This window comes from Sus scrofa, chromosome X (assembly GCF_054392235.1).
Source record: "Sus scrofa isolate SSC_HxYL_T2T_F1_AM1 chromosome X, Sscrofa_HxYL_maternal_Yorkshire_Landrace_v2.0, whole genome shotgun sequence".
Classification (NCBI taxonomy): Eukaryota; Metazoa; Chordata; class Mammalia; order Artiodactyla; family Suidae; genus Sus; species Sus scrofa.
This window is the reverse complement of record NC_139401.1, coordinates 42,749,130-42,776,566: the sequence shown is the minus strand read 5'-3', so window position 1 is coordinate 42,776,566 and position 27,437 is coordinate 42,749,130. Positions and strand designations below refer to the sequence as shown.

Below are 27,437 nucleotides of genomic sequence, written 5' to 3'. Positions count from 1 at the left end.
GGGGCTTGGGGAAGCAGAGGGAAGACAGGGGAGTCTGGCGATGGGGTGGCAAAGACAGAGAATGGGGGGGAAGCTGAGGCTGGAATGAGCTTGGGTGATGGTGAGGAGGCTTGCTCGAAAGGATTTGCATGTGGAATTGTGGGAGGGCTGCTAAAGGCAGGGGGCCTAAGGTTAGCTCCAGGGAGGCCACGAAACCAGGTGAAGGGTCCTAGACATCACGTGACCACCACCAGGGCGAGGTCCACCGCAATTTCTCATCTTTTTCTCTTATATTTCTGCATTCAAGTCACTGTTGGGAAAGTTTCCCCTACTCCTGGTTTACAAAGGATTGCTTTCAGGGCTTGTAGCGTTTAAATCTTTTACTTTTACATTCCTGACCTTTTTGAATATATCTTGGTATTTCGGGTGAGACATGGATTCAATTTTATCTTCTGCTTTGGGGCTATCTAATTGTTTCAGTACCATTTATTAATAACTCCATCTGAGGGGGGATGGGTCAGAGAGATAAAGAAGTCAACTTAGAGGGGTACCCACTGGCCAAGTCACAGACAATTTTAGCATGGGAAAAAAATAAGGATAGTAATGGATTATAACCCACTGAATAAAATAAAGATCCAGGAGTTCATCTTGCTATAAATAATAAGTGAATACATTGAAGGTTTGATGAGGAATGAGATATTTACACAGTCAGAGTACCTCTCCACAAAACAGTTATTAAGCACAAAAGAAAAGAAATAACTTTGTAGAAGATGCCTGGAAGGTACCACTTTCACCAAGATAGCAACCTTCCCATCGCTAGTGTTACTAGCGATTTTAACAGGACCAGTTAAAATTGTCCCGGATAGGATGCAATTACGAGAACAGAGATAGACTTCTGTGGTATTTCTGCCAACGATGCATAAAATGAATCTAATCACAAGGAAACATCAGACAAACCCCAACTGAGGGACCTTCTGCGACCTTCCTTGACGAGGGTCTTCTAAAGTGTCAAGATCATGGAAGTCAAGGCAAGCTTGAAAACGGTTCCAGATCCAAAGAGTCTGAAGAGCCAGCACAACGAAATGCTGCATATGATTCAGGACTGAATCTTTTTGCCAGAAAGGACATCACTGGGACAACTGGCAAAGCTTGAATGGGGTCTGAGGATTAGATCGTAATTATTGACAGTATTACTCTTCTCATGTTAAAGGCTGTATTGCGGTTTTGCAGGAGAGGGACTTTGTTCCTGGCAGATACACACTAAACTATTTGGGGATGGGGGTCATGCGACATCATGGTAACAACTTATTTTCAAATGCTTCAAGGAATAAAATTTTCTTTATACGGTACTTGCCATTTTTCTGTAAGTTTGAGATTGTGTAAAACATGGTTACAGACAGAAACCAACCTCCATCTTTTCCTGACTTGAGATTCGCCTTTTATCACATGGTAAATTTCCACGGGTAATTGAATGAACATATGCCCTTGGGCTGTCTGCTCATGAATTAATGCCTTCTTAAGGCTGTCTACTCCTGAATTAATGCTGCTCTGTTTTAGTCACAAAAGCTGTTATAACTATTAAAAAACTTAATTCAATGAGTAAATTTAAAGATCTAATTGGCTTTATTCAATGATTCATGAATCAGGCGGGGTTCCATCCCAGCGAGCTGAAAGGAGCTCTGAGGAACTCTACAAAATAGAAGGAGGCAGGGGGTGAGGCAAGTGAATCATAAACAACAACAAAAAAAAAAATGAATTATTTCGGGCAAGGACACCTTCTTTTGGGTGAAGGCAGGGTCTATTAGGCAGACTTCCTCACTGGTGCTGACCAGGAAATCAGGACATTCAGTTGAGGTTACATTCCTGGAGAAGGTAGAAATTGCAGTTAGAACACTGTAAATCCACTATAATGGAAAAAATAAAAATCATTATTAAAAAAAAGAAATTGCAGTTAGGTTAGGTATTAAGTCTTGATTTGGTGATGTTGGCTAACACAAGTGACTCCATTTTGGGAGTGTTGTTTCTTTTCTTTTCTTTCTTTCTTTCTCTCTCTCTCTCTTTCTTTCTTTCTTTCTTTCTTTCTTTCTTTCTTTCTTTCTTTCTTTCTTTCTTTCTTCTTTCTTTCTTTTGTCTTTTTTTTGCTATTTCTTGGGCCGCCCCTGCGGCATATGGAGGTTCCCAGGCTAGGGGTTGAATCGGAGCCATAGCCACCGGCCTACGCCAGAGCCACAGCAACGCGGGATCCGAGCCGCGTCTGCAACCTACACCACAGCTCACGGCGACGCCGGATCGTTAACCCACTGAGCAAGGGCAGGGACCGAACCCGCAACCTCATGGTTCCTAGTCGGATTCATTAACCACTGCGCCACAACGGGAACTCCTCTTTTCTTTTTTTAAAATAGTACCTAGTAAGTTCAGCTCTCTGCTTCCCTTTATTTTCTTCTTTTTAAGGATTTTCCTAGCTATTCTGAGGTAACTCTCTCTATTTGCACATCCTTTGTGTAAAACTCAAATCAATAGAAAATTCTGCAAGTGACAAGAGATTTTAATAAAATAACAGGTTATTAAATATACAAACATGAAAGTCCTCCATTAAAAAAACAGTATTATATTCAAAGATGTAATGAAACAAAAGGCCTCATTCACAATAGGAAAAAAAAACACACACAAAGCATAAAATTAACAAAGTACATCCAAAACATATATGAGGAAAAATTATAAAACAGTTTGGAAATACACAGGAGTATCTTTGATCAAGTGGGAAAATATTTCATGTTCTTGGATAAAAAGGCAATACCATAAAATATATTGGTTTTTTCCAAGTTAATTTTATAAATTTAACAGATTCCAGTAAAATCTGTCAGCCCCCTTCAGGGCTTGCCTCAGCTGTTTGTTTGTTTGTTTGTTTGTTTGTTTTTAGGGCCACACCTGCAGCGTATGGAAATCAGAGCTGCAGCTGAGGCCTAAGACACAGCCACAGCTATGCCAGATCGGAGCCTGATCTGCAACCTACACCAAAGCTTGGGACCACGCCAGATTCTTAACCCACTGAGGGAGGCCAGGGATGGAACCCACATCCTCATGGATACCAGTCAGGTTCTTAACCCACTGAGCCCCAGTGGGAACTCCAGATTGCCTCAGCTTTAGAAAGTCAGGTCACTGTCCTGAGGTAGCCCACAGCCAATGAGGGGTTGAGGCAAGGGTCCAAAGGCCTTGGACCCTGTTGCAAGGAGGAATAAGTCTGCAGGGCCATTCCGGTCTCAGAACTCCCTGCACAGTTGGTTGCGCTTCCCATTAGGACTGAATTACAGGTCAACTTCTTCAACTTCCCATTTCCTTCCTTTCCCTTCTGGATCCTGTGAGCCCTCACTAATAAATCTCCTGTTCACCAATCACCCTTAAAGTCATTAAACACTCTGAGGCCTCGCTAGCCTACGTGAGCAAACCGAAACCTCGCCCAGTCCGTGCACTTGTGTCTGAGAAATAGAAATTTAAGAACAACCAATCACAAACAGCCAGCTAAGTTTCCCCAGGTTAAGTTCTAGCCAATCAAATAATTCCCTTGCTTTGCTTCCCTCTCCGCTCTGTCAAAGCCTTGCCCCTAGCTCCTGTCATCAGAGTGCCCCCAACCACTAGGCAGCTGCTTCATTCAAATGGATGTTTGCTCAATTACATTCCTGGAAATGTTCATGAACCTCAGTTTATCAGACTCTTTCAGAGTCTGTTTGGTGAGTACTCTAGACCTGGGCTCTTGGATTTGGCTTCATCCGCGAGCACAGAATCCTCGATCCTGTGGGATTAGAGACAGTACTCTCAGCTCCGGGCTTTAGGCATAAGGCTGCTCTCTACCCCTGAAGAAAATGACCTCAATGTCATTATGATACCGCTACTGTCCCTGAGAAATGGTAATTCCCACAGGGTCTCTAGTTTGTGCTCTCTTGTGGAATATTTCTCTTCCCTTAGAGACATGGATACCTGACTTAAAAAACTGTGATGCTATAAATCATCTGAAGAGGCCCCTTGCCATACTCGGCTGCTGGTCACAATCCTGGCTTTACCACCTCAGGCAAATGCGTCTCAGTGGGAGCTGCCAAAACCTGTAATTATATCATATGTTGTACATACTGAATATATTATTATATATTTTGCATGTTAAAATTATGTAATTAATATGGCATGTGTTAACATATGCATGTGTAATGTAGTTCTATCATATTCGATATCACTATGTCTTATATTTCAGAGGTATGCTCAGGATTTCTATTGTTTGTAATACATTTCAGGTTTTTGCAGTCTATTGCTCAAGTCCTACTTCACTTATTTTTACCGTTGTTCATAATTTAAAGCCCTAAGAGTCACACCATCTACAGTGAAGAGTAATTTTTTTCCTTCAACACCTTCATTTCCATCACCTGGTAGAAAGTCAATTTCTATTACTTAGAAGAGTTCAAGTCAGCTCGAGCCTCAGCGATCAGCATCGGTTTGCAATGTGTAAGCCTTCCCACCAGGAATATGTCTGGCCGTGGTAGCTGTCTATACACAGAGCTCCGCATCTTATAACCATGGTCGCCAGACACAACTGCAACTGCCATCTGGCATCTACATGACACAAATGTCTACTTATAAAGAAAACACGGAGGAGTTCCTCTTGTGGCGCAGTGAAAATGAATCTGATTAGTATCCATGAGGATTCGGGTTCGATCCCTGGCCCCGCTCCGTGGGTCTGGGATCCGGCGTGGCCATGAGCTCTGGGGTAGGTCGCAGACACGGCTCGGATCCCGCATTGCTGTGGCTGTGGCGTAGGCTGGCAGCTGCAGCTCTAATTTGATGCCAAGACGCCTAGCCTGGGAACTTCCATATGCTGCGGGTGTGGCCTTTAAAAAAAAAAAAAAAGAGAGAGAGGCCATGGAGAGCTTAACTCAAGACTACATAAAGTAACCCAAGGACTGATTCTGCATCTGTGACTTCACACCATGAAACAAGAATCATATAAATAAGAATAATTAGTTGAAAAGAACATTATTCCACAACCAATAATTAGTATACAGTGGAGCTCTAATATTAATTTCTAATTTCTTCTTCCCCAAAGAACTGGTAAAAACCCTTAACACAGTGCTCTGGGGAAATGTTCTGAGCTTTTCTTTTTTCTAAGCTGAATATTTTGCAGTTTGCCTTTCCTCTGTGTGTCCCATTGAGTCCTTGTCATGTCACCTGATACATCAGCCTTTGTTTAGGAAAACTTACTGTGATTTGTAGAAATGTTCTTAGTTTCATAGGGAACAGACTTGGGGTTGCCAAGGAGGAGGGGGAGGGAGTAGGATGGAGTTTGAAGTTAGTAGATGCAAACTATTACATTTAGAATGGATAAGTGGAGTTCCCATCGTGGCACAGTGGTTAACGAATCTGACTAGGAACTATGAGGTTGCAGGTTTGATCCCTGGCCTCGCTCAGTGGGTTCAGGATCCGGCATTGCCTTGCGCTGGGGTGTAGGTGGCAGACGCGGCTCGGATCCCGCGTTGCTGTGGCTGTGGTGTAGGCTGGCGGCTACAGCTCCAATTAGACCCCTAGCCTGGGAACCTCCATGTGCCACAGGTGCAGCCCTAAAAGGACAAAAAAAAAAAAAAAAGACTAAATAAATAAATAAATAGAATGGATAAGCAATGAGGTCCTGCTGTATAGCACAGGGAACTATACCCAACCTCCTGTGATTAGACCGTGATATAAAAGAATATAAAAAAAGAATGCATATGTATGACGGAGTCACTCTGCTGTACAGCAGAAACTGGCACAACATTCTAAATCAATTATACTTTAATTAAAAGATTTAAGAAAATAAAACTTTATTCTTAATGGTGTTTAAAAAAATATTCTTCATCTCAACATGAGTCATTGTAAAAAAAAAAAAATCACTTTGGGTCCAGTTGGTTTAGCACTTATGTTGCAAAAAAGATTTGTTTTGTTTCACCATGTTCTGGAACATGTCTAGGTATGACCTCTCTCCTTTTTTTTGATTTTGCTTGTTAGGACTGCACCTAAAAAGTTCCAGGTCAGGGACCAAGTTGGAATTACAGCCACTGGCCTACACCACAGCCACAGCAAGGCGGGATCTGAGCCGAGACTGCGACCTACACTACAGCTCACGGCAACACCGGATCCTTAACCCACTGAGCAAGGCCAGGGATTGACCCTACATCCTCGTGGATACTAGTCAGGCTCATTTCTGCTGGGAAATCTGACTTTTTTTTTTTTTTTTTTTTTTTTGGCTGTGCCTGTGTCATTCAGAAGTTCTCGGGCCAGGGATTGAACCCGTGTCACTGAAGTAATCAGAGCTACAGCAGTGATACCTGCTGAGCCACCAGGGAACTCCTGACCTCTATCTCCTGACCTCTGTCTTTCTGAAGCGTTGTGGCTTGGAGTTTTTGCTTGGAGTCACATGTTCTGGGGCCCTCCCTTCTGTGTTGTGTCCCTTGGTCCCCTTCCTGTCCTAGATGTGGCAATTAGGTTGTAAAGAGCCATCGTCTAGTTCTTTGGGAAGAAAGGATCACTTCTCTTCCATCTCCACCTTGTATCTATAAGCCAGCTCAGCACATCCACCTAGTTCTTGGCCTGTTAAGGCACGTCACCAAGGAAGTCTGCCTTGTCCCTATCAGCTCTTCCTTAATTCAGTTCCTGACCAGGCCCCTGGCCGTGGGGCGGGTCTTTCCTTTAGCATCCTAAAGCAGTCTATGGACTTCTGAGTCAGATCTCACGCTTCTAGCCCAATGTCCTATGAAGGGCTTTGACCTGGATTGAAGCTGGGTGCCCCCACCTCTTGAGGGCTGCTTGAGGATGTTATTTCCCTCTAAGCAAGTCCTTGAGGTCGAAAGTATGGACTTGGCCCTTTGAAAGGTCCCCTACTGGGATCCAAGCTGATGATGGATATTTCACCAGCCAGAACCCAAGGCTCTATAACATTGAGCACTTGTTAAGTTGTTAAAATTCCGATTTCACATTGTTAATGAGCTGTGATGGCTGAGATCCTTTCATTCTTTGATTCTTCAATGTATGTTTCAAAAAAAAAGATTCACAGAGGAGGTGGGCAAAAAGAAACTGGTAAATTAAGAATCTCATTTTAAAACCAATTTTCTATCCCCTGTCTTCCAGCGTTCAAAAGAGAAAAAGCAAAAGCAAATGTGCAACTTAGATAATATCTGGTGAACTCTGTTCTGCACAGCCTGCCTCTTTATTGAAACCTAAGAGACTCACCGAGATATCTGTTAATGAAAAGCTGGATGGCAAGAAAGAAGTAATAAGGCTATTTTATCTCTTTGGCAGTCTTCTAATAAAAAAAAATGAAAGGAAAGTAAGTTCATTTTAATTGAAGAAAGAAACAGGGATTTCATCACGTCGGAAAGGCAAACAAACACTGCTTGGGGCAAACAGCCTTCTTCTGTGCTTCTCAGTTGGAGATGTCGTCTATTGGAACATGAATTAGGTTCATGGGAATTGTTTTCGTATTTGGCTTTCCTAGGATGCGCATCATTTGTTACTGATAAGGGCATATTCCCAGCGATGAGTGCCCTGTCTGACACAGAACGAGTGCTCAATAAATCACTCTGGAGTGGATGAATAAATGCTAATGCATGGTCTCATCCTACAAGAATGTATTATCTACTTGGGAAGAGAAGCCACACACACACACACACACACACACACACACACACGATGTTCCCTATCATGTTATTCATTGTTACTATTTCACAATTATTATCTTATTATTCATGATTAGTCCTAAAGGTGGTCAAAATACATTCTTTGTACCCTGGACCATGTCTGGTTTTTCCGATGTTCCAGCCTCAAGCCTGCCTCCCACCTCTCCGCCTGGCGTGGGCTCGTCCGCCTTGACAGTTGATTAAGTTCATCCTTCAAGGCTCAGCCTAGCTGATGGTCCCTGAACGCTTGCATAACGAGCAGACATCATTCGGCTCACTTGAGACAGGTAAGGGGCTCTGGACCATGGAGCCGGTTCTGAAACTGATGGGGAACAGAGGCCTGGCGTAGAGGGAACTGTGTCCAAGGTGTGCGGGCCACAGACGGCCTCAGTGGCATCACCCGGAGCTTGTTGGAAATGCAGCTTCTCAGGCCCCACCCCAGACCTGGGTGGTTGGTACACACAGGCAAGTTTGCGAAGCACCGCTTTTAAGAGGCTTCATCTGGCTTCATGAGGCCAAGGGAGGGGAAGACAGACTTTGGGACTTAGCCCATCTCAGAGACGGAGGACCCCAAAACAGGCCTGGAACACGGCCTGGATGTGTCTCTAAAGACTCCTGTTTCCCCTACAAACTAAGGCTCGAGTTCGAATTCAACCCATTTTTGACCTCATAGAGCACAAGATAACGGCTTCCTTTTGTCTGGGGAAAAAAAATAAACACTGTGTGCCAGTGAGATTTCTCCGTAAACATCACGGAACTGTGGTTCTTCTCCTGCCTTTGTTGCCAGCTGGACATCAAGAAGGGACAGTCAGCCCGTGTTGGACTCAAAGCTTTATGTGCCCAGGCCTCTGGATGATTTTGCATGGCTGGAACCAAGCAAAGGACCTCCTGAGCAGATCTTACAAGTATCGGCTTCGCCCATCTCAGCCCACCCTCCTGGACATGTGATTCACTTGCAGGCTAGCTGAGGGGACAGAGTGTCACAGCTAAGGAGCCCGCAGCTTCAGGGACCTGTGGAGGTGAATGACTAGGACTTGAGGAGGCCAGCAGAGGCAGCCTGCTGGCTGAGGCAGTGGGGACGTGGGCTCGACATTCAAGTACCGGGGCTGTTTTATGCCAAAGCAGGAGAGATGCAAGCTCCTAGAACTCACCTTAGAGTTGGACCAAGACCTTCCCCTGTGACTTTTCAGTCACAGACACACCAAAACCCGCTTCTAATCTGAGGGCAGCAGAGGCTCAGAATTCTCTGGCAGCACGGGCTGGGGGGATGAGACGCAGGTTTACTTCAGGCTGTCATCAAGTCACCACACCCGGAGCCAGCCCCCGACCAGGCCCACTGCTTCCCTGGTCTGAACAGAAGCCCTTCACCCTATTACTTCTTGAAAAGCCATTGCTTCTTCCACTTGATTCTCAGAGCTGGCTTTCCTGGTGGTCTGAGGAAATACACCTCTGTTTTACTTGGAGCTGCCTCAGCTTAAACACCTGTTACGGTCTTGAATCACCCCTACGTTTGGCAGAGCCAAGGCCCTCTTCCCAGGGCCATAACTAGCTCCCCTTCCTGCTTGGGGGAGGCTCTGAATTCTGCCCTGCCCCTCCAAGGCCTCCGCCTGACAACACCCGTTCCCTGGATTCCTGCTTTGGCAGCTCACAGGGCAGACCCACTGAGCTGTTTTGACTCCTTGCAAACAGGAGGCTTTGTAAAATACTCTTTAGGTGTTGCATGGGCAATACCAGGCAAGAGCCTTCTTGAGCTCCCCGTGGGCATAGGGCAGGGAGCGTGGGGAAAGAAGTGGGTAATCGGAAGGCAGATGAGAGGGGGTGGGAAATGCCACTCAAGTATATGCCAAGATATTGGCAATACCGGGGAGGGTAGATCAAGGTGGGTCCTGGACTCTTCCTGGGTTTTTTTCTTTTGGCAATTATTATTTCTGGCTTTTTATCTTGCCTTTGTCCCTTTACCTCACTTTCCTCATCTGTAGAGTGGGTTGCCATAAGGTTGAATTGGAATCACGCATGTCAAATGCCCGGTACGGTGTGCCCGCTACCAGAAAAGCCCTCATTTACCGCTTGCTATTGTATTGCACCTTTCCAGGGAGGCACTGGGGTGCTGGAGGAAGACACCCCAATCTGCCACCCTCCCAGCCCCCAAGCTGAACAGCGCCTTAGGAAGCTGATGGGAAAATACCCTGCAGCGCAGAAGACCAGAGGGTGGTGGCCCTGGGGACGGCGTCTTGGAGGCCCCAGGTGATCTCTCTGTCCCTCGCGTCGCCCTCCCCAGGTTTTTGAGCTGCTGCGCTTCGGGCGGGGGCGGGGGCCGTGCGCTCCATCCGGCCAGCGCGTAGGCGGGCAGGCGGGGCTCCGCGACCTGACGCCCTGGGCGGGCAATATAGCCGCTCGGCGGAGGCGCGAGCGCGCGGGGGCAGCGCAGCGGGCAGGGGCCGAGATCCAGACACCCGAGCAGCTGGCCACCGGGGCGGCCCAGAGAAGGGCGAGCACCATGAGCAGCAAGTGCGACGTGGTCGTGGTAGGGGGCGGCATCTCAGGTCAGTGGCGGCCGCGCGCCCTCCTTCCTCCTCCCGGGCTCCGACAAGTGGCCGCCCCCGCGAGGTGCGCGGGGCGGCCGTGGGGGAGGGGAGCCCCTGGACTCTCGGTGCGCGGGCCGGGATCGAGGGGGTCTCCAGCGCCGCACACGGAATCCTCCCTCCGGGCAAGGATTTGGTGCGCACCCCGGTAGAAGCCGGCGGTTGCAAGTCTGCGGAAGGTCTGGGGCTAGACTTTGAACTTCTCCCCAGGACTGCGGCCAAGCCTGCCCTTGTTGGAATTTCTGAAGCGAGGAGGGGAGAAAGTGGGCAGGCGAGGGACTTTTGCCAGGGGGTGGCAGAAAGGGCAGTCATTTTGCCCCAACCTGACCTGAACACTACCGCCTCAGCTGGAACAGGTGTGCCTCGGTCCGTGTTGTTATTCTGGAGCCAGGAAAATGACCTTGAACAGCTCCCGGTTGAGAAAGAAGGAATTGGACCCGGGGGCAGTTGGTTACCGATGACCCCCCTGACCCCAGTTCTGACCCCAGTTCTGACCCCAGTTCTTTGTGGTTCCCTGATTGCCCTGGGTCCCCTTGGGGCTGCAGGGCCATCTTGTCAAATGCCCCTTCTCCTCTCATTCCCCTCCCCCCCCCCTCCACTCAGTGGAGGGTGACCCAGAAGCCCAGTAGGAATGGGGACAGAAACTGCCCTCTTAGACACGGGGAAGGTGGGGGAGGGGGGCTGGGCACACAGCAGGGCCCCCGAAACAGGAGCCAGAAGACAGATGGGGTCCGTGGGAGAACCCACCCGTTGGGGGAGGGGCCAGTGGAAATAAGCATTGCTTCCAGAACAGCCTGTTGAACAGACTCGTGGGGATGCCTTACTTAGCCCAACACCCCCCCCACCCCCCCTCCGGACCTCCTGGTGCTTGAGCCGTGATTAGGACACTTCCAAAACCCATGAATGTGTTGGCTAAAGATGTGCCCTAACCACATCTCAGGAGCAGGGCTGCACCTTGCTGCCTGTGAGGTGGGCAGGGCAGAGGTGCTCTGACTGGCTTGAGCCAGGTGAAGAAACCAAGATGTTGAATGTTGGATGCTGCCCTGGTTCTGGGATGCTCCCTCAATCTGGCCCTCCTCACCTTTGAGTCAGGCTGCCACTTCTGCCTACCCAGTCCTCCTGAGCTCACCAGTGCCAGGCTGTGTGCCCGGAGCTGTGGGCATGCGGATGCATAAGCACGACAGTGCACGGTGGCGGGCCAAGGCCATAGAGCTTCCATTTTTCTTTCAGTATTTTTGGCATCTTCATTCCTCGAGGAACTTGGATTTAAAAGCACATCTACCTCGCTGTTTTAGAAAATATTACGATGCTTCTCCATGCCCCCTTGCACCGCACGCCTTCTTATTGGAAGCTGAATTTTCTCTTTCCAGGCCTCAAATGTCCTTTTCTTGCCCAAAATATGTCTAATGGCTTCAGATTCTTCTATTTTCCCCTTCATTTTGGTCTTTCTGATTCGTACTCCAAACCTTCAAGCTCACTCAAATTATTCATGTTAGACTCATCTGGGAGGAAGGATAAGGGTTTAGCTATTTTCACAACAGTTGTGAATCTTGACTTTGCCCCCCCAAACTCTCCAAACAAGGAACTGATAAGTAGATCTGCCTTTTCTCCAGACTGTGATAGACATTGTTCTCAAAACCAAGAAAGCAGGGGTTTCAAGGCCTTACTCAGTTGTTTCATCTGGTACATGGGGATAGCACCAATTAGTCCCAGCTAGATGACAAGGTCCTTGCGGAAGGTAAGTGAAGCAATGTGTGTGAAAATGGCCTTGCAAAGTCTAACATAAGTATGACACAAGATCTTGACCAGAGTTTTGCTCATTTATTCAAACCATAGGCATGAGGGCAGGCTGCGGTAGAGGATGCAAAAATAGACCCCATTGTCCTTGTCATGGAAGATTTGTCCATCTGGGAAGGGAGATTGGGTATCCAAAGATAGTACTGGGTAGAAAGCGGTGGGTACCATAAGAGAGGTCTAGTCCTTAATTCATTATCCACTCATTCAATGAACCTGCGCTTCCGGTCCCACATTCTTAGCCCAAAGGGAAGGAAAGATGAATTACACAGAGCCATAGCCCCAAGCCGATGTGGGAGGCAGTTAGGAGCAACGAACAGTCCTGTTTGGGCAGGACGTGCAGAAAGTTCGAGGAAAGGTGAATGTCGAACTCTGCCTGAGAAAATCCGGGCAGGCTTCCAAGAGGAGGTGACATCTGAAGTAGGTCTTAAGGAATGGATATGAATTCACCAGGAGACTGGATGAAGAAAGTATCTGAAGCTGAGGAACAGCTTATATAGAATCACGATGAGTGTGTAGAAACGTGGTAGCATGCTTAGGAAACACAAAGAACTTCGGGGAGTTCCCGTCATGGCTCAGTGGTTAAGGAATCCGATTAGGAACGATGAGGTTGCGGGATCGGTCCCTGGCCTCGCTCAGTGGGTTAAGGATTCACTTTTGCCATGAGTTGGAGTGTAGGTTGCAGACGCAGCTCAGATCCCGCGTGGCTGTGGCTCTGGCGTAGGCCGGTGGCTACAGCTCCGATTCGACCCCTAGCCTGGGAACCTCCATATGCCGAGGGAGCAGCCCTATAAACGGCAAAAAGACAAAAAAAAAAAAAAAAAAAAAAAAGAAGAAGAACTTAGGTGTGGGGAGTTGGCTGGGGGGCTTGTCAGAAACCAAGCTACAAAGGCCTTGTATGTCATCCCCCAAAGATCTAGTTGCTTCTGTGGTCCAGGCACAGCCCCTGAGGGTTTTTCATTCACAGAGTAACGTGGGTCAAACGATGAGAATATGGGGATGCAAAGGAGGGGGCACGCAGCAGAAGAAGAGTAGGTTTGGGGGGAAGATGGAAGATGCCGAGAGGATGCCCAGGGAGAGGAGACTAGCAGCTGTTGATGTGAGGAAGAGGTTGGGCTTCCAGATTTGTGTGACAGAGAAGTTTTCGTGGAAGTCACTGAAGTCCATGCAATGACCCAAACCAAGAAGAGTGGGTGCCGAGGACTGAACTGAATGGGGAAGGGGGCGTGCTTACCTCCTCCACAGGGAGGAAGCTATTTCAGTCATTCTTTATGGTTTGATGAGAGCGATGAGGATACCGAGAAACTGAAAAACACGTCGTTAACCTCAGACCTTCGCTCAGATATCCTTCCCCGGGACAGCCCTCCTCGGTCCCTCCAGACGGGCTTAGACGCCTTTGTTTAATGCTCTTCTGCCGTCTTGTCCTCTTCCATGAGTTTTTAATTGTTCACCTATTAGTGTCATTTCTCATTCAATTATCTTTCTCCTCCACTAGGCTGTAAACCTCTGGAGCCCGGGGAGGTGTCTCTTTTTCTCCCTGAGAATCCCCACCCCCCCACCCCCCACCCCCGGCTCCAAAGTTCTGCCTGGCCCAGTTAGCACTCAATAAATGTGTTGCATTAATGAACTTCAACTTTACCCCAGCAAAGTAGCGAATGATTGCATCTGCAGTGCACATCCGTTCACCACCAGTCCTCTTGCATTTCCTGCCAAAACCATATGGAGAATGGGAAAAGCGGTAAAATCAGAATTTTAGCATTAGGAGGTGACTGGTGCAGTGGCTTTAAAAAGGTCTGAAGTAGACTCTGGATTTTGTTTTTTTAACTTTGTTAATTATTAAACTGGGGATATTCTAGTAATTCTCTGATAGTTTTTGAGGCTGTCAGCAAATTTTAATCGCTCCCTTCAGCATAAACAGAGATGTACTAGGGTATCAGCTGGTTAATATATAACTTTCTTTTTTAATCTTTGAAAAATTCCAAGGAAGCCGTAGAACAGCTTTTTTGGGGAAACGTGTGTGGTATATAAACGCACACCTATGGAAACCTCTTCACCCAAGGGGCAGGTCATCCCTGGCGACTTGGCAGCGTCATGGCATTTCCCACACGGAGCTTCTGTCCTGAGTCTCAGTTTTGATGTTTGGTTTGGTCGAACCATGGAGACTATCTTTTGCAGTTCTGGAATGGCTCTTGCCCAAGCCTCAGAATAAAAGCTAAAAAAGGGAGACTTGAAGCAGAAAGGAGGATATTTTTTTTCCAAGCTTAACAGAGGGGATCTGGCCATCTCAGAGTGGCAGGCGCTTGGCTAAGAGCCTGGAAGAGTGGGAACCGAACAGTCGCTAACACCTGGGAGGTGATCTGGGCAGCCAGGAGGCAAGCCTGCTGCAGGCTGGATCCAGAGTTAAGGGCCGCCGTAGGCGGATGTGGCCTCTCCCTCCTCGCCTTTGATGAAGAAAGATGGAGAACCTCCCTGGGCTCCTGTAACCCACCTGCAGGTGCTAAAAAGGAGTGATCGTCTGGAAACCCTTGGAAGTTTGTGTATCCCAGTCAGGGACAGGCTCTAGAGAGGCACTGTGACAGTGTGAAAACAGCACACATCCCGCATCAAACACACATGTTACGAATCCCACTTCCCACACTTAACCTATTGTGTCACCTTAAAATTTCCCTTCCCTTCCTGTCCTTCAGCTGCTTTATCTTTATTTCTTTTTATTTTTATTTTTTTGTCTTTTGAGGGCCGCACTCGCAGCATAGGGAGGTTCCCAGGCTAGGGGTCTAATCGGAGCTACAGCTGCCGGCCTACACCACAGCCACCAGCCTATGCCACAGCCACAGCAACGCGGGGTCCGAGCTGCGTCTGTGACCTACACCCCGGCTCACGGCAACGCCGGATCCTGAACCCACTGAGCAAGGCCAGGGATTGAACGTGCAACCTCAGCGTTCCTAGGCAGATTCGTTTCTGCTGCACCACGACAGGAACTCCCAGCTGCTTTATCTTTAAATGGAGACTCCTGGAGTTCCCTGGTGGCCTAGCCGTTAAGGATCCGGTGACTGTCCCACCTGTGACACGGGTTTGATCCCTGGCCTCCCGGGAACTGGTGCATGCGGTGGGCATGGCCAAAACAAATGAGACTCCCAATGCCTCTGTGGGCAGAGAGATCGTTGCGAGGATTAGAAAGAATGCACAGGAAAGGCTGTACACGGTGGTCATGGTGTCTTCAGCGTGTACCCTTTGGGACATAACAGCCATTTTCAGCTTATAGGGTTTTTCCATCTGGGGGAGCAGAGGCAGGCAGCTCTATGTAATCACTTCTACCTCTGTCCTAACCAGTGATTTTTCTTGCTGTGCAGCATTTAGAAGGCGGCAGCAGGATGCAAGGTATACGTGCGGGCATGGTTCTGGCCTCATCGTGCCCCATGCCATCCCTTTATTTACCCCCGACCCCCACCCTCCCAGAGAGGAGTCAGGGGAGCACAGGCTCTGTATTTCCTTACGACCCCAGCCTGGCTGCCGTTCTCATTCTGACCTCGTCCTCGTTTTAGCCACCTGCCTCCTGTCTTAATTATAAGAAATAATACATGGGACTATTATTTATTTCATTAATAATACTATTTCCTACTACTAATAAAAGAGCTAGCATTTTGAGTGTGGTGTCCATGCTAAATTGAGTGACAGCGAGGCGAGGCGACCCTGATATTAACATCTGCCAGGCACCAAATGCATTAGAAACCTTCACATAGAAATGGGTTCTGGATTTCGAATTTCTGATATGTTTCTCCCTTAAACATACACTCCCAAGAACTGGAGTTTAAGATTTGTCTTTCAGTTTAGCTGCTGACCTTCTTACATCATCTGTGTTAGTGAATCATATACAAGCTGAGAAAGTAGGGCTGTGAAGCAGCGTCTGTGTTATGAGATAATATTCCATGAGTGTGTGTGTGTGTGTGTGTGTGTGTGTACAGCCATTAGATACCTCCTTGACCCAAAGTTGGACCATGGAGTCAGTCGGCCGGCACACTGATACTTCAGATCCGTTTGTGCTTTGTGGCCATTTTGTCAACCTACTTAACAATAATGGTGAAAGTCCACTGTGTGCCTGCCAGATGCCAAACCCCATTTCAAGCCCTTTATATGCATCTTCTCTTTTAATCCTCTAACCCACTTTTGGAAGTAGATACCTTTATGATCCCTGTTTTCCAGATGAGAAAATTAAGGCTTGGAAAGATTACCAATTTAGCTTAAGGTGGCACAGCTAGTGGTGGAGCCAAGGTTAAACGCCATGCTCTTAATCTCCATGCTCTACCACCACTGGTTTCTTCTGTTCCCGGTGAAACTGGCACTGCAGGAGCAGTTGGTTCCAGTCTCTTGGCTTTTGCCCACTATCAGAGCAGCCATTTCCTCTGTAACAAGGACTTCGAATTTCTTTTGATATCATTTGCTCACACTGGAACAATGGGAAAAACATACACGTTGAGTAATGCCACTGATATGTGTGTCATCGAAGTTCGAAAATAAGCTGTTTTGTGGCTCGTTCAGCTTACTATCAAAAAAACACAAACAACCCAATCAAAAAAAGGAGAGAAGACCTAAGTAGACATTCCTCCAAAGAATACATACAGGTGGCCAACAGGCACATGAAAAGATGCTCAATATCACTAATTATTAGAGACATACAAATCAAAACTACAAGGAAGTATCGCTTCACCCCAGTCAGAAGGTCATCATTAAAAAATCTACAAGTAATAAATGCTGGAGAGGATGTGGAGAAAAGGGAAGCCTCTTACACTGTTGATGGGAATGTAAATTTGTGCAGCCACTATGGAACACACTATGGAGGTGGCTTAAAAAACTAAAACTAGAGTTATCATAGGATCCTGCAGTCCCACTCCTGGGCCTATATCCAGAAAAAAAAATCTAATTCAAAAAGATACACCTCAGTGTTCATAGGGGTGCTATTTACAATAGCCAAGACATGGAAACAACCTAAATGTCCATCGACAGAGGAATGGATCGAGACGATGTGGTACATATACACACTGGAATACTACTCAGCCATAAAAAAGATGAAATAATGCCATTTTGCAGCTACATGGATGGACCCAGATATTGTCATACTAAGTGAAGTAAGTCAGAAAAAAAAACACTATATGATATCACTTATGTGTGAAGTCTGAAAAAATGATACAAATGATTTACGGAAGAGAAATGGATTCACAAACAAAAACCCCCCAAAATTATGGTTACCAGAGGGGATAGTGGTATTGTGGGGGGGGGGGGGGAGATAAACTAGGAGTTTGGGATTAACACATACACACTACTATATACAAAATAGAAAAAAAAAACAAAAAACAAAACCCAAAAAATAGATAACAAACAAGGACCTACTGTATAGCACAGGGAACTATATTCAATATCTTATAATGGAAAATAATCTTAAAAAGAAAATATTTATACATATATACATACATATATATACATATAAAACTGAATCACTTTGCTCTACACATGAAACTAACACGACATTGTAAATTAACTATATTTCAATTACGAAAATGGTTACGAGAAAAAAAGAAAGAAGAAAGAATACACACAGATACACAGATTATCCCTGGGGAAAAAATCTGCTTTTAAATGAAACGGCAAGAAAAAAAAATCAGCTGTTTTAATGATTCCTGCATTAAATAAATACAACAAATACACAGGTGGCCTCTGGCTCAAATTTATCTTAAGAACTTTAAGAGATAATTTAGTTTCTAACTTATTTCTCTAATATTTTGAGTCTCAGGAGCATTTTTATGTTCTGTGGACATGGTCAAATCCATGTAATATTCCAGTGTCAAGTGTTTCTCCAGGGAGCAGTAATCACAACTAGTATTGCTATCACCAAATTCTAATGTTCCTACATTTCTTAATTCCCTTCAAGATTCAAACTCCATATGCATATGCACTTGACTGAAGTGCATTGAATTACAATGTCTGCCATTTAACTACCATTTAAAATTAGTGAGTAGAAGTTCCTCTTATGGTGCAATGGGTTAAGAATCTGACTGCATAGCTCGGGTCACTGTGGAGATGCTGGTTTGATCCCCTGCGTGGTGCAGTGGCTTAAGGATCTGGCATTGCCGGAACTGCGGTGTAGGTCGAAGCTGCAGCTCAGATGCACTCCCTGGCTTGGGAACTTCCATATGCCATGGGTGCAGCCATAAAAAAAATAAATTATTACAGGCGACAAGGTCATAATAGAACGGCAAACGTCAAGTCAGCACCTGAGACAAATGAAACTTGACTTTGTATCAGAACTACCACTAACTTTAGTTTCATCTTTGGATTTTATGGCCATTATACTTAGAGTCTTGGTAATGTTCCCTGTGTGTGTGTGTCTCTCTCTCCATCCCTAGACCTTATTTACCATATTTAATTTAAATTGCCTGTTTAAGCATCTGCGAGGCCTCACTTGATCATAGGCTCTCAAAATCAGGGACTTCATATAATATATCTCCCTTGCTCTGCAAAAAACCCAACTCACCCCAGCCCCCGGAGACTGAATTAAATTGATAGAATCCCTTGATCAAGATCATGGGTCCTCTCAGGCTTTGGACTGAGAGAAGATAAGCCTTAACAGCCAGAAATCTATTCAAACAGTGGGACTAACCTTTCACTTCCTGGAGGAAGCAGAATAACACAGAAGTTAATTAAACACAAGGACTCTGAGAGCCTAAGACTTGGGTTCAAATCGTACCTGTGTCCCTAGCTGTATAGCTTGGGCTAGTTCTTCAGATCTTCACTTATAAAGTGGAGTGGTGGTCCTGGGGCTAACTTCTGGAATGCTCGGTAAATGTTAACTCTGCTATTTTTACAAGTCAGCAGGCAATACTTAACTGAGGGATCCTGCAAATGTACAAAAATGAATACACTTCTAAGTCCAAAAAATGGGCCAAACTGAGGGGCTATGTTCAGAATGCGTATTTTTGTCTGCCTAACAGAGTACTTTGGAAGTTTGCTCAGGTTAAAAGTGCAGCGTTAAGGAGTTCCTGCTGTGGTGCAACAGGATCTGCGGCATCTCTGGAAAGCTGGGGTGCTGGTTTGATCCCCAGCCTAACACTGTTGCCTCAGCTGTGGCGTAGGTTGCAACTGCGGCTTGGATCTTGATCACCCCCGCCCCCGTGCTGCCCGGGAGCTCCATATGTGTCAAGGTGGCCCAACAAGTAGGAAGACAACGTGCAGCATTACCATTTTGCAGGGGCCCCGAGTTTGTTAGGCTTAGCTTTTCAGGAATGTCTCTGAATAAAAGGCATTATTTCTCTTGATAATGGTATAAAATTCTTTCCTGACTTTGAACCTCCAAATCCCATACATTTCTTCTGAGCTAAAAAAAAAAAAAAAAAAAAAAAAAAAAAGTATGCTCTCATATTGGTGACTGAAGATAGAAACATCTTTAGTTTTACCTGCTAGTAAGAATACCAGGTTTTCCAGCCAAGGAAAGCAGACCAAGAGAGGCCAAAGGGCTGGCTCTAGGCCTATAGCCACTTCTTTTGAATAAAATCACTGGCCTGGAGGATGAACCCTCAGCTTTAGGAAGAAGGGCAATTGGAAGAAGAACATGACCAAAGGATACTGAGTGGGAGATAAGCACTAATGTTTCAGATGCACTGTTTCTGCTTTCAAGTTCACAAAGTGGATCCATCTTCAACCTCTTCTGTTAACTCAGTAAAGTAACTACAGGAAACCAAGTCCCAGTAAGCAATGATCTCAAGTCAGCAAGTGTTGGTTTTCCATTTTATTTTATTTTATGTTCCTTTTTTCTTTTATTCCTTATGGAAGCTGCCAAGCTAGGGGTCCAATCAGAACTGCAGCTACAGCCTACGGCACAGCCACGGCAACACTGGATCCTTAACCCACCGAGTGAGGCCAGGGATCAAACCCATATCCTCAAGGAGACACTCTCGGGTCCTTAACTTGCTGAGCCACAACAGGAACTCCTTTTCTTTGTTTAAATTTTATGCTATTAAGGTATAGTTGACTTACAGCATGTTTTTGCAATCGGAGACACAAGACCAGCACATACAAGCAATAAGAAATGACTAGAAATAATGAATAATTGAGTTCTGTCCCATGGGACCCAAGGACTCAGGCAGAAGAAATCACTCAAGACCCTGGGAGTTGGAGAAATTCTCATTAAGGGAGTGGAATTCAAACAGGTCCTGAAGAACAGTCACAAAAAATAATATTTTCCCATTGAAGTTTTATATGTGAATTGAAGGACTTGAGTGTCTTTAAAATTTTCCTTAAAAAATAAAAGATCAAAGTGATGTTCTTTCTAAGGGTTGTGACCCAGCTTATGAAATGACAAACACACGCCTTAGGCAATCTCACTCACTAGTGGTTCATCCTATTTTGTAACATCGAAGTTGTCATTGAAACGTGTCGCTTTGGCAGAGGGCAGACTCAGAGGGCAACTCAGGTAGATTCAACCTTCCTGAGGTGAGTCATGTCGCCATAGTCTCCAGGTGATGGCATCTTAAATGTCGTATTCTAGTTAATTTCCACTTCAGGCCGGAAGGTTAAGCTCTTGACCTTATGTTAGTCACCCCTTATCTGGGCCGTTGTTCACGCTGGACCCGTTGTCATCATCGTCACCACTTAGCAGAATTGCACAATGTCAAAGGGGCCCTTCTAGATCCTTAGTTTTGTTTGCACTCGTTCCCGTCTAAATAATACCCCCTTTCTGTTTACCTTGCACACATCTCCCATGATTCTTTTAGAGTGAATTTTGAGTCCTGACTTCCTTCATCTTTTGGAGCTGGAGCTACTTTTTAGTCCTGTGATCCCAGTTGTGTTTCTATCTTAAATTGTGTCTTTATAATCATGTTTCATTCTATCTCATGTCTTTGGGTTGGTTTCCAGTTTTTCACATGATAGCAACAAGCTCTTTGGAAGAGTTTTGTTATCCAGCCGGGCCTCTTTTTCAGATAACTTAGGGTACAGTGAGGAATTAATAAGCAAATTAATGAACAACCACAGTGTCCTGGAAATTTTTAAGGAAGAAGGCCACTGCTGTAAATGAAAGATGAAATCACATTCTTTCTTGGTTATTTACAGGTTTTTTTTCTGGAGAGGTGGGAACTTTTTTTTAAAATGCGAATTGCAGAAATAATACATATTTATTGTGAAAAATCCGTAAATTATAAAATAAAGCAGAAAGAAAATTAAAATAATCTATAATGATCCCTACAAAAAAACCAGTCACTATTACTATATTACTATTGTCACACATGCATATATATATATGTATATATATATATATTTTTTTTTTTTTGCAAACCATCTACTGTATTTATCATACTCACTGGTAGTCTAACAGGTTATGCATGTTTAACCGTGTCTTAAATGCTCTTCTTTTTTTTTTTTTTTTTTTTTTTTTTTTTTTATTAAATTTTATTTTCCCACTGTACAGCAAGGGGGTCAGGTTATCCTTACATGTATACATTACAATTACAGTTTTTCCCCCACCATTTCTTCTGTTGCAACATGAGTATCTAGACATAGTTCTCAATGCTATTCAGCGGGATCTTCTTGTAAATCTATTCTACGTTGTGACTGATAAGCCCAAGCTCCCGATCCCTCCCACTCCCTCCCCCTCCCATCAGGCAACCACAAGTCTCTTCTCCAAGTCCATGATTGATTTTCTTTTCTGAGGAGATGTTCATTTGTGCTGGATATTAGATTCCAGTTATAAGTGATGTCATATGGTATTTGTCTTTGTCTTTCTGGCTCATTTCACTCAGTATGAGATTCTCTAGTTCCATCCATGTTGCTGCAAATGGCATGATGTCATCCTTTTTTATGGCTGAGTAGTATTCCATCGTGTATATATACCACATCTTCCGAATCCAATCCTCTGTCGATGGACATTTGGATTGTTTCCATGTCCTGGCTATTGTGAATAGTGCTGCAATGAACATGCGGGTGCATGTGTCTCTTTTAAGTAGAGCTTTGTCCGGATAGATGCCCAAGAGTGGGATTGCAGGGTCATATGGAAGTTCTATGTATATATTTCTAAGGTATCTCCAAACTGTTCTCCATAGTGGCTGTACCAGTTTACATTCCCACCAGCAGTGCAGGAGGGTTCCCTTTTCTCCACAGCCCCTCCAGCACTTGTTATTTGTGGATTTATTAATGATGGCCATTCTGACTGGTGTGAGGTGGTATCTCATGGTAGTTTTGATTTGCATTTCTCTTATAATCAGCGATGTTGAGCATTTTTTCATGTGTTTGTTGGCCATCTGTATATCTTCCTTGGAGAAATGTCTATTCAGGTCTTTTGCCCATTTTTCCATTGATTGATTGGTTTTTTTGCTGTTGAGTTGTATAAGTTGCTTGTATATTCTAGAGATTAAGCCCTTGTCAGTTGCATCATTTGAAACTATTTTCTCCCATTCTGTAAGTTGTCTTTTTGTTTTCTTTTGGGTTTCCTTTGCTGTGCAAAAGCTTTTCAGTTTGATGAGGTCCCATGGGTTTATTTTTGCTCTAATTTCTATTGCTTTGGGAGACTGACCTGAGAAAATATTCATGATGTTGATGTCAGAGAGTGTTTTGCCTATGTTTTCTTCTAGGAGTTTGATGGTGTCCTGTCGTATATTTAAGTCTTTCAGCCATTTGGAGTTTATTTTTGTGCATGGTGTGAGGGTGTGTTCTAGTTTCATTGCTTTGCATACAGCTGTCCAGGTTTCCCAGCAATGCTTGCTGAATAGACTTTCCTTTTCCCATTTGATGTTCTTGCCTCCCTTGTCAAAGATTAATTGACCATAGGTGTCAGGGTTAATTTCCAGATTCTCTATTCTGTTCCATTGGTCTGTCTGTCTGTTTTGATACCAGTACCACACTGTTTTGATGACTGTGGCTTTGTAGTATTTCTTGAAGTCTGGGAGAGTTATGCCTCCTGCTTGGTTTTTGTTTCTCAGGATTGCTTTGGCGATTCTGGGTCTTTTGTTGTTCCATATAAATGTTTGGATTGTTTGTTCTAGTTCTGTGAAAAATGTCCTGGGTAATTTGATAGGGATTGCATTGAATCTGTAGATTGCTTTGGGTAGGATGGCCATTTTCACAATATTGATTTTTCCAATCCAGGAACATGGAATATCTTTCCATTTTTTTACATCTTCTTTGATTTCTTTGATTAAGGTTTTATAGTTCTCGGCATATAGGTCCTTTACCTCTTTGGTTAGGTGTATTCCGAGGTATTTTATTTTGTGAGGTACAATTTTAAAAGGTATCGTATTTTTGTATTCCTTTTCTAATGCTTCATTGCTGGTATACAGAAATGCAACTGACTTCTGAATGTTAATCTTATATCCTGCCACTTTGCTGAATTTATTAATCAGTTCAAGGAGTTTTGGGGTTGAGTCCTTAGGGTTTTCTAGGTATAGAATCATGTCATCTGCATACAGTGACAGTTTGATCTCTTCTCTTCCTATATGGATGCCTTTGATTTCTTTTGTTTGTCTAATTGCTGTGGCTAAGACTTCCAAAACTATGTTGAAGAGCAGTGGTGAGAGTGGGCATCCCTGTCTTGTTCCAGATTTGAGTGAGAAGGCTTTCAGTTTTTCCCCATTGAGGATTATATTTGCTGTGGGTTTATCATAAATGGCTTTGATTATATTCAGGAATGTTCCCTCTATACCCACTTTGGCGAGGGTCTTGATCATGAATGGATGTTGAACTTTGTCAAATGCTTTTTCTGCATCTATTGAGATGATCATATGATTTTTGACTTTTTTTTTGTTAATGTGGTGTATGATGTTGATTGATTTGCGTATGTTGAACCATCCTTGTGAACCTGGGATGAACCCAACCTGGTCATGGTGTATAATTTTTTTGATATGTTGTTGGATTCGGTTGGCTAAGATTTTGTTGAGAAGTTTTGCATCTATATTCATCAATGATATTGGGCGATAGTTTTCTTTTTTGGTGGTATCTCTGCCTGGTTTTGGAATGAGGGTGATGGTGGCCTCATAGAATGTCTTTGGGAGTATTCCTTCTTCTTCAACCTTTTGAAAGAGTTTAAGGAGGATGGGCACCAATTCCTCTTTATATGTTTGATAGAATTCACCTGTGAAGCCATCTGGTCCTGGGCTTTTATTTGTAGGGAGTGATTTTATGACCTCTTCAATTTCATTTCTAGTGATCGGTCTGTTCAGTTGGTCTGTTTCTGCTTGATTCAGTTTTGGCAGGCTGTAAGATTCTAGAAAATTGTCCATTTCTTCCAGATTGTCAAACTTATTGCCATATAGTTGTTCATAGTATTCTCTTATGGTTTTTTGTATTTCTGCTGTATCCGTTGTGATTTCTCCTTTTTCATTTATAATTTTGGTGATTTGGGTTCTTTCTCTCCTCTTTTTAGTGAGTCTGGCCAGGGGTTTATCAATTTTGTTCACCTTTTCAAAGAACCAGCTCTTGGTTTTATTAATTTTCTCTATTGTTTTTTGAGTCTCTATTTTATTGATTTCTTCTTTGATCTTTACAATTTCCTTCCTTCTGCTGACTTTAGGACTTCTTTGTTCTTCTTTTTCTAATTCATTTAGGTGGAGGGTTAAGTTGTCAATTTGGGATCTTTCTTCTTTTTTGAGAAAGGCCTGGATTGCTATAAATTTCCCCCTGAGCACTGCTTTCGCAGCATCCCATAGATTTTGAGAGGTTGTGTCTTCATTATCATTTGTTTCAAGATAGTTTTTAATTTCCTTCTTGATTTCCTCATTGACCCATTGGTTTTTTAGTAGCATGTTGTTTAGTCTCCATGGAGTAGGTTTTTTCTCTTTCCTTTTCCCATGGTTGATTTCTAATTTCATGGCATTGTGGTCAGAGAAGATACTTGAGATAATTTCTATGCTCCTAAATTTATTGAGATTCGCTTTATGTCCCAATATGTGGTCGATTCTTGAGAATGTTCCATGAGCATTTGAGAAGAATGTGTATTCTGATTTTTTTGGATGTAGTGTCCTGAAGATATCAATTAAGTCTAACTTTTCTATTGTTTCCTTTAGGATCTCTGTTGCTTTATTGGTTTTCTGTCTAGAGGATCTGTCCATTGATGTGAGGGGGGTATTTAGGTCTCCTACTATGATTGTATTCTCATCAATATCTCCCTTTATGTCTGTTAATATTTGTTGTGTGTATCTGGGTGCTCCTGTATTTGGGGCATATATGTTGATGATAGTAACATCCTCTCCTTGGATGGATCCCTTAATCATTAAATAGTGTCCTTCTTTGTCTTTCTTTATGTCTTTTGTTTTAAAGTCTATTTTGTCTGATATGAGCGTTGCAACTCCTGCTTTTCTGTCATGTCTATTGGCATGAAATACTTTTCCCCAGCCTTTCACTTTCAATCTATATGTATCTTTTGTCCTAAGGTGAGTTTCTTGTAGGCAGCATATTGAAGGTTTTTGCCGTTTTATCCACTCAGCCATTCTGTGTCTTTTGATTGGGGCATTCAGTCCATTGACATTTAAGGTGATAATTGATAGATGATTATTTATTGCCATTTGATCCTCGTGTTCCAGTTGATTCTATGGTTCTCCATTCTTCTTTTTTTTTTTTTTTGGTTGGATGGTCTCCTGTTATTATCTGCTTGAGTGTATTTTTTTTTTCATTTTTTGCAAATGCAATATTTGGTTTTGGCTTGTGGTTGCCCTGTTTTTTAAGTATGCTAACCCCTTCCCATAATTGTGTGTTTTAGCCTGATGGTCCTGTAAGTTCAAACACTTCATTATTATATTAAAATTAAGAAGAGAGACATACATACAAACAAAAAGGATTATTTACCTCCTAACATCCCTTGCCCACATTTTATGGTTTTGATGACTCTTTTATTTTTTTCTTTTTAATTTTATTTTGTTTGAAGCATGTTCATGATTAAATCTGTATGCTGGCTTATTTGAGTGACTGCTCTCTGATTGTATCTTCCTCAGTCCTAGTTCTTCCTCTTCTTCTTCTTCTTCTTTTTTTTTTTTTCTTTTCTTTTTTCTTCCCTTTCCTTCCTTTCTTTTTGGTTTAGAGAAGCCCTTTCAATATTTCCTTTAACCTGGGTTTTGTGTTGCTGTATTCTTTAAGTTTTTGTTTATTGGGAAAAATTTTTATTTCCCCTTCTATTTTAAATGATATTCTTGCTGGATAAAGTATTCTAGGTTGCATATTTTTTCCTTTGAGCACTTTAAATATCTCTTGCCATTCCCTCCTGGCCTGTAGTGTTTCTGTAGAGAAATCAGCTGATATTCTTATGGGGGTTCCCTTGTAGGTAACATTCTGTTTTTCTCTTGCTGCCTTTAGGATCCTCTCTTTATCACTAACTTTTGCCATTTTTATTATGATGTGTCTTGGTGTGGGTCTGTTTGGGTTCAGTTTGTTTGGGGCCCTCTGTGCTTCTTGTATCTTGAATCCAGTATCCTTTAGATTTGGGAAGTTTCCAGCGATAATTTCTTCAAATATATTTTCCATTCCCTTATCTTTTTCTACTCCTTCTGGAATTCCTATTATGCGTAGATTGGCCCGTTTTATATTATCCCATAGGTCTCTTATATTGCTTTCCAGTTTTTTGATTCGGTTTTCTGTCTGTTGACCAGATTGAGTGATTTCCATTATTCTATCTTCCATATCACTGATTCGTTCTTCTGCATTATTCATTCTGGTTTTTACTGCCCCTAGTTCAGTTTGCATCTCTGCAAATGAATGTTCTAGTTTTTCTTGGCTCCTCCTTATATTTTCTAGCTCCTTTCTGAGGGTATCTGCATTGCTGTTCATATCTTCTCTTAATTCCTTCAGTATTTTCACTATTTCTCTTTTGAACTCCAGGTCTGTCAGACTGCAGAGATCAGTTTCATTGTTGACTGTTTTAGGTGAGTTCTCCTGTTGGTTTGACTGGGGGTGGTTTCTCAGCTTCTTCATCTTGCTTGTTGTCTTCTTTCTCCTGAGGGAGTTGTACTCTCCGTTATCGGGTAGTGTTTGCCTTGTCACTGCCCTGGAATATTTCCTGAGGGCTGTCGTTGTTGGTCAATCTTTTTTTGAGGCAGTGTGGCTTTTCTGGAGTGTTGATGGGACTAACAGTGTTTCTTTGAAGCAAAGGAGGACTTCCTGAGGGCAGACAGGACTGGGAGGTCCACCCCACGATGGTAGCAGATTTCACTTGGTTCTCAGCACCCCCTGGGGTCTTGGGCGGGTAGCAGGGCCCTTGGAGACTCAAGAGGTTCCTCCCCAGGGCAGCCCGACTCAGAAAGACCGTCTGAGATCTTTTCCCGATTCCGCCAGGCTTGTTGCAGCTTTTCTGGGCTGCAGGGGGTCCTGCCTGGAGCTGGCAGTCCTATGCAGCTGGTCCACTAGGTCTCAGCACCCCTTGGGGTCT

At 44.0% G+C, this 27,437-nt stretch overlaps 2 protein-coding genes across 3 annotated transcripts in view; one reads left to right on the top strand and one right to left on the bottom strand.

Moving 5' to 3' along the window:
• Positions 1-8,820: 8,820 nt before the first annotated feature.
• Positions 8,821-12,869, bottom strand: LOC106506951 (uncharacterized). Its single transcript, XM_085007843.1, has 2 exons — positions 9,856-12,869; positions 8,821-8,929 (listed from the first exon to the last, which is right to left on the bottom strand). Exons 1-2 carry the CDS (start codon positions 10,562-10,564, stop codon positions 8,907-8,909), a joined length of 732 nt encoding a protein of 243 aa, XP_084863969.1. The 5' UTR covers positions 10,565-12,869; the 3' UTR covers positions 8,821-8,906.
• MAOB (monoamine oxidase B) overlaps positions 9,297-27,437 on the top strand; it is a 119,954-nt gene continuing 101,813 nt past the window's right edge. Inside the window, exons 1-2 of one of the 2 annotated variants that reach the window (XM_085006370.1) lie at positions 9,297-9,404; positions 9,763-9,914. Coding sequence is in view for 1 of the 2 variants with exons in the window: in NM_001001864.1 (NP_001001864.1) it covers positions 10,168-10,213 (46 nt within the window). In the remaining variant the exon portion in view is untranslated. 2 annotated transcript variants of the gene reach the window in all.